Source organism: Gouania willdenowi, chromosome 20 (assembly GCF_900634775.1).
Source record: "Gouania willdenowi chromosome 20, fGouWil2.1, whole genome shotgun sequence".
NCBI classification, from domain to species: Eukaryota; Metazoa; Chordata; class Actinopteri; order Blenniiformes; family Gobiesocidae; genus Gouania; species Gouania willdenowi.
The window spans coordinates 175,001-185,208 of NC_041063.1; the positions used below are offsets into that span (position 1 = coordinate 175,001).

The window sequence follows — 10,208 nt, forward strand, 5'->3', positions numbered from 1 at the left end:
AGGAAGAGCCGACATCGAAGGATCAAAAAGCCTCCAAAATCGCACCACTGGTCCAGCCCTTCCTCACTATAGATGGTGTGGATTTTCAGTCATGTAGCTCAAAGCATTCAGGATTTATGGATAAAAAACTAATGTCTATTTTTATTTTTATTTTATTTTTCTAACCCTTTCTAACCCTTTCTAACCCTAACCCTATCCCTAAGGGTTAGGGTTAGGTAGGTAAAGGTAGGTAGGTAAAGGTAGGTGAAAGGATGGAGACGCTGCCCACACAGGCACAGGGTTGAGGAGGATTAAGTCTGTCCACCCAATCCTGCACTCTCCTCTGGAAACTTACCTCCAAAACTTAAGAAAAACACAAGTAAGCCCTTAATTAACCCTAAACCTCTTTAAATATTATTCTACAACTGGACATGATCCTTTACACTAAACCTATCCGCTACCGCCTCCATTCCCTGGCCAAATCCGAGGTTCTATATCTAACCCTAAAATCCTAAACCCAAAACCCAATCCTAAACCTAAAACCTAAACCTAACCCCAAAAAATTTTTTTAAAGGTTATTCTACAACTGGACATGATCCCTAACACTAAACCTAACCGCTACCGCCTCCACTCCTTAGCCAAATTCAAGGTTCTATATCTAAACCTAACCCTAAACCTAACCCTAAACCTAACCCTAAACCTAACCAAATTTGAGGTCATATACCTAACCCCAACCCTAAACCTAAAAACCCAAACCCTAACCCTAATAACAAAATGGCTTCCGAAAACAAAATGGCCCCCGAAAACAAAATGGCTGCCCCCCCAGAAAAAAACAAAATTAGGGTCTTTACAGAACCTAAATCCTAAACCAACCCCCCCCCCCCCCCCCCCCCTTCCTCTCAAAATACAACAATTCTAAAGATAAGGTTAACACCTAAACCTAGAATAAAAAGTGTTGACGCCTGTCATACAGTCACAACACTGCACGGACACCTCACCCACTGATACAAATTCACAAAACCTTTTGATGTGTGACACAAGGACGAGAGGAGAGGAACACGAATAACAAGCGTCGGCCCGTGCCTGCCTTTGATTCCCTATCTAACTGGGGGAGTCCTCGAACTCCCCCGGGGGGTCTCATCGAGAGAACACATTACCCTACCTAACCCTAACCCTAACCCAGAATTATTTTATAATAATAATAATAATATTATCATGACATTGTATCAATTTTGTATTCTTTTATTTTTTCCTTTAAACTGTTTTTTTTTTATTATTATTCTGATAGAATAGAAAAACATCTAGGGCTTTTATTTTGAAACTCTGAAACTTTTTGGACACCTGGTGAGCAGATAAGACACTTTTGGATAACTTTAGCAGATTTTGAACACTATGGGACAGTTTTTGACAATTGTAAAAACATATTATTAGAATAAATGTGTTTTTACATATTTCGCTATCGTCATCATATGTGCTGATTCATCAGCCTGAGTAATAATGTAAAGGTCGTGACCTTATGGCTGTAGGGTTAGGGTTAGTTTTTTTGCCGTTTTTTGTTGTATTTTATGAGTTTAAATGTAACAAACTAAATATATGACTTTATTATAACAAAGATAAAAAATTTACAGGTAAATGAAATAAACACTTAGATTAAAACTACTGATTTAAATGTTTTTTTTTTTGCCGTTTTTGTTGTATTTTATGAGTTTAAATGTAACAAACTAAATATATGACTTTATTATAACAAAGATAAAAAATTTACAGGTAAATGAAATAAACACTTGGATTAAAACTACTGATTTAAATGTTTTTTTGCCATTTTTTGTTGTATTTTATGAGTTTAAATGTAACAAATTAAATATATGACTTTATTATAACAAAGATAAACAATTTACAGGTAAATGAAATAAACACTAAGATTAAAACTACTGATTTAAATGTTTTTTTGCTGCTATGAAGTTATTCTTTTAGTTGATGGGATTAAAAACAGGTCTCTCCTCCTTTTGTTAGAATTGATGAGGTGAGAGAACACCTTTAGGCCCCTCCCACATCACACCCTAGAATCATTGTTTCAGTAGCAAACATTCATTCTCTTCTGTTCCTGCAGGCTTCACTTCTTCTCCTGCTGCTGCTGCTGCTCTGGATACAGATTGAACAAGGTAAGACTTTTGATTCTTGGACTGTGTTTTTACTTATTTTGCTATTATCAGCTCATGTGATGTTTTACCAGCTTGAGTAAATATTTTATTTTGCTTTTTTTGCCGTTTTTTGTTGTATTTTATGAGTTTAAATGTAACAAATTAAATATATGACTTTATTATAACAAAGATAAACAATTTACAGGTAAATGAAATAAACACTAAGATTAAAACTACTGATTTAAATGATTTTTTGCTGTTTTAAAGTTATTCTTTTAGTTGATGGGATTAAAAACAGGTCTCTCCTCCTTTTGTTAGAATTGATGAGGTGAGAGAACACCTTTAGGCCCCTCCCACATCACACCCTAGAATCATTGTTTCAGTAACAAACAGTTATCAGTTATCTCTGCTGCTTGGATTGACTTCATCACAGAACCAGCTGAAGATCCACCAGAACCAAAGCTATTTTTAATAGTTCTTCTTGTCCTCTGCTACTCTCACACTTTCTTTCTCAGTTGTATTATTCCTCTAACATTAACCTTTCCATCCCACATTCTGCTCAGGAAACACATTTTTCCTCCTGGACTTGTGAAGCTAATCATATTTGTCTCTTTTTAGGTTTACTCCTGTCTCAGAGTCATCTCCCAGACATGTCTTCCTCAAAGTAAGTGAATCAATATAACACATGTTATTACTCTGGCTTGAGGAGTAGCAACAAAGAAGGGAGACCACCAGGAAACAAGAATTAGCAGGAAATTATTTCAAAATAAAAGGTCAACCCTTTGACCGTCTCACACACAAGAAACAATGTTACTTTAAATGTTGAATTTGAAATAGTGTTAATGATATTATTTAGTCAATATTAGTGTACATTAGCATGAGTATTGTGGCTTCTCACACAGATCTGCTCTCAGTTGAAATGAAATCATTGAGTGTATCTTTCTCTTTTCAGGAAACCCAACAGACACTATCTCCTCTGCCCCGTTTGCTTGAAAACAAACGAATGCCTGTCCGTTCATCTCCGCCGTACCTGCATGAAGAATGCTACACCTGAAGCCATTAATGCAGTGGTGGAGAAGGCCAAGAAAGAGGCCCACGAACTCCTGGTATCTGGCAGAATCTTTAACTACGGCCGACTTTGCCAGATCATGGCTGATGCAAATCCCCTCAAAAGGTGGGTGGAAGAGCCATTGTTCATGTTTCCTCTCTAGTAAACATAGTGTACATCATTTTACACAGAGTGCTTTTAATGAAAGATAAAAATAGTGCATAACAATGAGTACCTTATTCAGGTCCACTGGATAACATTTGTCTTTCTTCCTCTTTGTCATTGATAGGATGATTGAGGAGTTGCAGCGTCACCACATGGTAGTGACTGATATCCCTCCAACTCTGCCCGACCCAGTTCCAGGTCCATCAACCACACAGCAACCACAGAGTGCTGAGCCTGAGGAGAGCGAACCTGCATCCGACATTGCTTCTGTGAGCAGTGGAGAGACCTTTCAATGGTGAGTCCCACCTTCATCTTTGTTTCCTTTGATAGATGAACTACAAGAAGAATCATCTTCCTGCTTGTGTCTCTTCAACCTGGAACATAACAGGTCTTTTTAACAAAATGCATTTCCCAAAATACAGTGTCCCAGACGTGCAGTGGCAGAAAAAGAACAGGAAGCTGATGGCAGACAAAGGCCTCTACCAGAAGCACTCCCTGGACCATCCTCTGCTAAAGGACTTTGCCACATACCTGGAGAAGGAGCTCCTCAACGAGAACTTTAAACAGGAGGTGAGGACTACCATGAAATAGATATATACTGTATATATATATTTATATATAGTCCCAATATCAGAATGTCATTTAACATGTTTTTCTCTTTAAACAACAGTTTAATGAAAAAATAAAATACAAATTATTATATAATCTCATGTTATTATTATTATTATTATTATTATTATTATGTTGCAAAGTTACAGCCGTAATGCCATGGTCTTACATTTTCACTCAAGCTGTGAAAACATCATATGTGCTGACTTTAGCGAAATGAGTGAAAACACAATAATTCTAATAATGTTTCACAATTGACAAAATTAGTCCCATAGTGTTAAAAATCTGCTAAAGTTATCCAAAAGCATCCAAATATCAGAATGTCATGTAACATGTTTTCTTTTTTTAGGTGGACAATGTATCAAGGTACCTCTACTATGCTGACCCACAGACACCATCCCTGCGGTTTGTCATGGAGAGAGAGAAGCTCAGGGCCTACATGTGTGAGCTCAGTGATGCAAAGCTGTCAAAACAAACACAGCTGAACTACTTGAAGAGCTTGAAAAGGTTAATGGCATTTTTTTTAGTTTTTCCACATAATATCAACACTTTTGTAGACAATGGTGGTATTTTGCTTCAGTACATGTAAATACTTACAATCCTTGCACTTCCTCCAACAGATTCCTTTATTTCCACACTGTGAACACCAGCCTCAGTAGTGATGATGCAGAGCTCCATGCGCAGTGCAAGGGCTTTATGGAGTTCATTGGGTTGCGCCAGAAGGTTTGCTCAAAGCAATTGAGCAAAGAGATCACCCAGAGGAGGTACGTTGAACTATTATATCAGTGAATTGGAATACAGAACAGATAAGTGAGCAATGTGTCTGATAATGTTATGATGATTCATTTTATTATTTTCCTCATAGGCACTCCCTGTTGACTGCACCGGATAGTCTGACACCAGCAGAATGCTGGACAGTGCTGAGGGTGGCCAAGAAGGACTTCCTGGCCGTTATCGGGAAGGTCTTCAAAGATAAGAACGCCGTGCTGGTGATGGCAGAGTGCAGCTTTGTGGTAAACTATCTACAGGCAGTGGTGATCCTAAGACACCTCCAGAGACCTGGTGTGGTTGAGCACATGACTGTGAGTATTATTGTGCTCTTTTTTGTCTTAATTGGTTCTAATATCTTTTGACATTTTGTAACCAAACAATATGCTATCCTTGATTTGCAGGTAAAGGAGTGGGTTTTAAGAGTATCGGACTCACGTGGCAACGCTGTCATCGGCGTGAAGGCAGCTCAGCAGGTGGCCACATTTGCCCTGTCTCAGGAAGAGGAGATGGTAGGTTCAAGTTCAAAGTTCAAGTTTCCTATGACAACCTATTCAAAGCAGAACTTAATCTTTATTGCTATTTTCCTCTGTCAACAGTGGTTTGATACATATTACACCAGGGTGCGGCCCCAACTCCTCAACTCCAAGAAGCGGAAGAGAGATGACACAGAGGAAGAAGAGCGATTCTTCGTCTCCACGACGGGGATGCCAATCTATAATGCTTCCAATGACCTGAACCGTCTGCACAGCAAGTAAGCAAACCACCATGATTAATTTCACCTCATATAGACTTCTACTCATAGCTGTCTTATGCCCCAGATAAGAAGTGTTTATACATCTCATTTTATTAAACTGTTTAAACTCTGATTTTAGATACAAACTTAAGCCAGTGACCAGCCAGACAGCACGTCGTGTCTTCTGGAGGGCAGCCGAATCTTTGACAGAGGTCGAAAAATCCCTGGTTGCTGACTACATGAACCATTCAACTGCCACAGCCAAGAAGCATTATCGCATGAGGCAGGTGGACAACGCAGGTGATTCAGGGTAAGCATGTTTCCACATTTATCAACACGATTAAAAACATCTAATCTTATACCTGTTCTGTAATAACCTTAATTCTTTTTTATTTTTCTCTATAGTGCTGAATCTGCTGGTGAGGGTACCAGTGCTGGCCATGGTCGTGTCCGTGGTGCCGCTCATTCTGCACAAGGTAATGTGCAAATGGATGTCAGGCAGCGTACAACAGACTTGTGGAAAGTCACCCGGTGACTCTGGATGGGGTTGTGCCGAGCAAGGCTGAGCGCAAGAAGTTCTCTGCTGACGACCAACGGGTCCTGTATGAGAGATGGTTGAAGGCCCAGATGAAACTGCGCAAGCAGCACGTTCTCGGTGAGATTTTTAATTAATGAATAGCTTTCACTTATACTCTTCCTGTCTAACATTGCCCTATCTCCTTGACAGCACACTTCTCCCGCCGTCTCCCGGCAGAGAGCCGTGTGGCCTCCTGGCTTACCAAGCAGGGGTGGAAGAGCAACATCCCCTCCGCTGCCCGCATCGTCAAGGAGTGGAAGCCCTCTGGATCTGAGGACACTGTGATGGACTCCAGCCAGATCCGGAAGATGACGAGGACGCAGAAGTGGAAAGGACTTCTCGTCACTGACGTTGAAGGCAAGGGGAAGGGCGTGGTTGCAACACGCAGGTTCCAGGTTGGTGAGGTGATCTGTGATTACCACGGACGGGCCATCACAGCCAAGGAGGGAAAGGATATACACGTGAACACCAGTGAGGAGGAAACTGGGTACATGTTCTTTTACAAGGACAAGAGAGGGCGTTGCATGTGCATGGATGCACAAAAAGAATACTGTGAATGCCACCCCGAAATGCAGACTGTTGGCCGGCACATCAACCACGCTGGGGAGGGTGCAAACCTGAAGACCAGACTGTACACGTGGACAGATGGGGAGGAAAGGATGTAATCCTCTTTATTGCATCCAAACACATCGAAGTGAACGAGGAACTGTTGTTTGACTACGGTGTGAACTAGAGTTCTTTTGGTGGGGAGGGTGAAAACCTGGCTTGGCTCTCCTGAACACGTTGTGCTGGGCCATAGGCACTTTGGCCCTGGGGTTGTAAACCGTTCATACCACTTAGAATGATGTACACCTTTCCAGTCTCTGCAGCAAAACATGAGAATGAGTGGGTTTTAGGAATATATTATATATTATACACAATTCACCATCTACACATAGCACCAATGGGCTTGCAATGGTAGGATGTCCACACAGACACAGTTGTGCCAGGTTGTAGACAACCTCCCACTTCTGACCCTCGTTGCATACCCATCATACTGCTCACACTGCTTCACACCACTTACACTGATGTACACCTCACACACTCATTCTCATGTTTTTACTGACTCATTGTGCTGTTTATATTGTAAATATTTTCTACTGTAAATAAAGTGCATGGTTTTTAACTTGAATTTGTGTGTTTGGTCTTTTCTTAACCAACTTAATAGTGTCTATGGAGCTACTTTTTTTAAAGGGCCCTTAATGTTTCCACTAATGTTAGTTTTAAAGATTTAAACTGTATTGAGTTTCTCCTGTGTTATGAGGCTTTTGTTTGTTTGCTGTTTTTTAGCTGGAAGGTTTTAACAAACTTAATGACTATTGTTCGGCTTGTTAATCAAGGCAATAAACTAAGATTAAGGAAGATGTCCAGTTGTCCTTAATGTTTCCTCTGAAATATACTGTATATCAAAAATAAAACTCCGTTAATCTGCATTGAAGACAAAGTATTTTATTTTGAAATTAATCCCCCCATTTCCGTTGTGAATTCACACAACACACGAACAACCACAACAAATTAAAAAATGACCGCAACACATTAACATATTACTGCAACACTTTTACAAAAGGTCAAAACAAATGAACAAATATGGAAACATTTTTACAATTACAATGTGCCTTTGTAAATCTGTCTCAACATTAGTAAAAGTGTTTTGCAATTTGCATTTAAAAAAAATAATAATAATAATTATATAGTAAATTTGTTTTCAGAATTGTAAATTTGTTGTGGCATTTGTAAAAGTGTTGCAATAATTTGTAAATATGTTGTGGTATTTGTAAATGTATTTTGCACTTCTCAGCCACCGTAGTTATGAGACAATTTGTGCATTTCTGTTGTCCTTTTGTGTATTTTTCCTATAAAATTTGTGATTTCTGGAGTTATTGTGTATTTGTGTTGGTTTTTGTAATGATGTGTATTTATGTTGTTGGTGATGTAATGTATTGTAAATTGCAGAACTTATATGTGACAAGATCAAAAGCAATGCACACATAGTTTAGATTAAAACACTGAGTTGATGAGTTTAAATACTTAAATACCACTTGAATGTTAAAAGACAGTTAAAAGTGTTAAAAGAGTGTTAAATAGACATGATTTACTTCACTCTTTATTGTTACAATTCTGACTGAGTGATGTTTATCTGTGATCCACTGAGTGTTCTGAGTTAGACTATCTGGGATGGATTGGTTTTGTCTCCGCCCCCACACGTGCTGTTTTCCTCATTCTACTAACGCTCCTGATGGAGGAATCAGACCTGAATCACATTTGTGATCATTTCTCCTCTTTTCAGGTATGTTTATAGTCAGAAACACAGCTTATATGTCAGAAATAAGTGACTAACAAATGAAGAGTTTCATGACGTTGTAGTTTTGATATTTGAGTTTGATAAGAGTTCAGTTTTATGAACAGTAGTAAGTTAGCAGACTGTGCCATGTGTAGCGTGTTCAGTTGTTAGCTTCTGTTTCATATGAGCATGTGTTTAAAATATGTCTCCAGGGACTAAAATTAGCTTTTGATAATGTTTGTTGTTGCCAGGATTCATTTTTAAAAGTCACAAGATGCACCAGCTCAGATATTTTAATGCTGCATTTTATTTGAACTAGATTTATATTTGAGAAAGTGAAAGTATAGAATACAGTTGTTTAAGAGTGTTGTGTGTGGTGTAATGATTTGAAAAACAATAATTAAAACATTTTAAAAGTAACATTTTAATCAGTGTTTTTATTCATCTAAATGAGACATTTCAGGGGATCCAATTTGAATTCCAGGCGACCCCACATTGGGTCACGACCCCAAGGTTGAAAAACTGCACTACATTATTCTGTTTTTGAAGTGTGCAGGAGTAGGGGGTACATAGCTTCAAGTTAAATGTCTGAAGGGGTACAGGACTGTGAAAAGTTAGGGAACCACTGCCATAGAACATCAATAATTCTACTGCTTGTGTTTCCAGCTGCTGGGAGTGAGGACAGATGTTTTAGAGGAAGAGATGGACTTCTGGTGTCTGATGAGGAGGATAGCACAGCTGATGGAGAAGCTGGGTGGATAGATTGGTCTCCATCCTTCAGAAGTCTGGATCTTTCTGCTCTGTGTTCAACGTTACAGAAGAAACTGGAAAATGAGCCCAAATATCAAGCAACCCACCACAAAAGGCTGCATTATGGACCACCCCCCAAAAGACCTGCTCCATCTTTTTATGACCCTGAAGCAGCCAAGAGGCACAAGAGTTCAAGTTTTAGTGTGTGACCCAGACAAGGGAACACAGTGTAAAGTTTGTTTTTTATTATTTTAAATAAAGCTCTACTTTCATTATGTTCCTCCTGTCTCTCTTATTCTCAATAAACTGTTATTGTGATGTGTAGTTCTCACTAAATAATATTAGCAATAATAATAATTAGTATCATAATTAATTACAGCCATTCACAGTGGGGGGTTGAAGATTGAAGCAGAAAAAAGAATTTGTTTCTGTCTCGTTTCATTCTTTTGTAATCAGCTGTTGAATAGAGCAAGTTTGACACAAATCTAAAGTTTCAGTTTCAGACCAAAAAGCTGAGAAAAAGCCTTTTTCTAAAAAGTGACTTGTAAGCTTTTTATTTTTTTTAACTCTAACATCTGGACATTGTTTCCTTATATGTAAAAACTAACACTGAGACAGGGCTTTTGATGAGAAAATTCATTTTATTTTGCTATAGAGGTCAGAGTTGAATGGATTTCTTACCGTATTTCAGCGTTCCTCCAAGTCTCTCCCATCAGTCTGCACACACACAACTTCCTCTTCCTCACGGACATGCAGAGTGTCACTGCTTTTTAATCATTTTATCTCACCATCGCCACACTCCAATAATCCACTAAAGTTCTACACATGCTCTTGTTGGCTGCACTGGTGGAAACATCAGCATCATCTCTCGTAGAGACATTTTCTGTCTTGTAAACTCCTTTCCTCTCCATCTGAGCTCTGCATTCAAAGGTGCTGCTACCACCTACATGTCACCTATTATTTTGATATCTGGTTCACAGTTAAGGCCCATCCTCCCCCCGTCGATCACACAGACGTTACTTCCTCTTCCTCTCGACACGTAGTGGTTACCGTTTAGCTCAGTTAGTTGATGGTTTTATCTCAGGTCCACATATTCTGTGTTAGTATGTGGTGCTGTG

General features: G+C 39.0%; 1 protein-coding gene and 1 long non-coding RNA gene across 2 annotated transcripts; both read left to right on the forward strand.

Annotated features, from left to right (window-relative positions):
* The first annotated feature begins 2,518 nt into the window (after positions 1–2,518).
* Positions 2,519–6,685, forward strand: LOC114454515 (uncharacterized). Its single transcript, XM_028435062.1, has 13 exons — positions 2,519–2,781; positions 3,070–3,291; positions 3,455–3,625; positions 3,753–3,900; positions 4,289–4,446; positions 4,560–4,703; positions 4,805–5,021; positions 5,112–5,219; positions 5,307–5,461; positions 5,583–5,753; positions 5,849–5,941; positions 6,001–6,098; positions 6,171–6,685. The coding sequence occupies exons 1-13, from the start codon at positions 2,768–2,770 to the stop codon at positions 6,683–6,685; spliced, it is 2,214 nt and encodes a 737-aa protein (XP_028290863.1). The 5' UTR covers positions 2,519–2,767.
* Positions 6,686–8,281: 1,596 nt separating this feature from the next.
* LOC114482190 (uncharacterized) lies at positions 8,282–9,365 on the forward strand. The gene is made up of 2 exons (XR_003676319.1): positions 8,282–8,346; positions 9,007–9,365. It is a non-coding gene; the product is annotated as an uncharacterized LOC114482190 (long non-coding RNA).
* The last annotated feature ends 843 nt before the right edge of the window (positions 9,366–10,208 follow it).

Excerpts from the sequence above, each read along its gene's own strand:
- LOC114454515 (XM_028435062.1), top strand. Across the intron at positions 5,220-5,306 it reads TGTCTCAGGAAGAGGAGATG|TGGTTTGATACATATTACAC; the intron begins GTAGGTTCAAGT and ends CTCTGTCAACAG. Across the intron at positions 6,099-6,170 it reads GCGCAAGCAGCACGTTCTCG|CACACTTCTCCCGCCGTCTC; the intron begins GTGAGATTTTTA and ends TCTCCTTGACAG.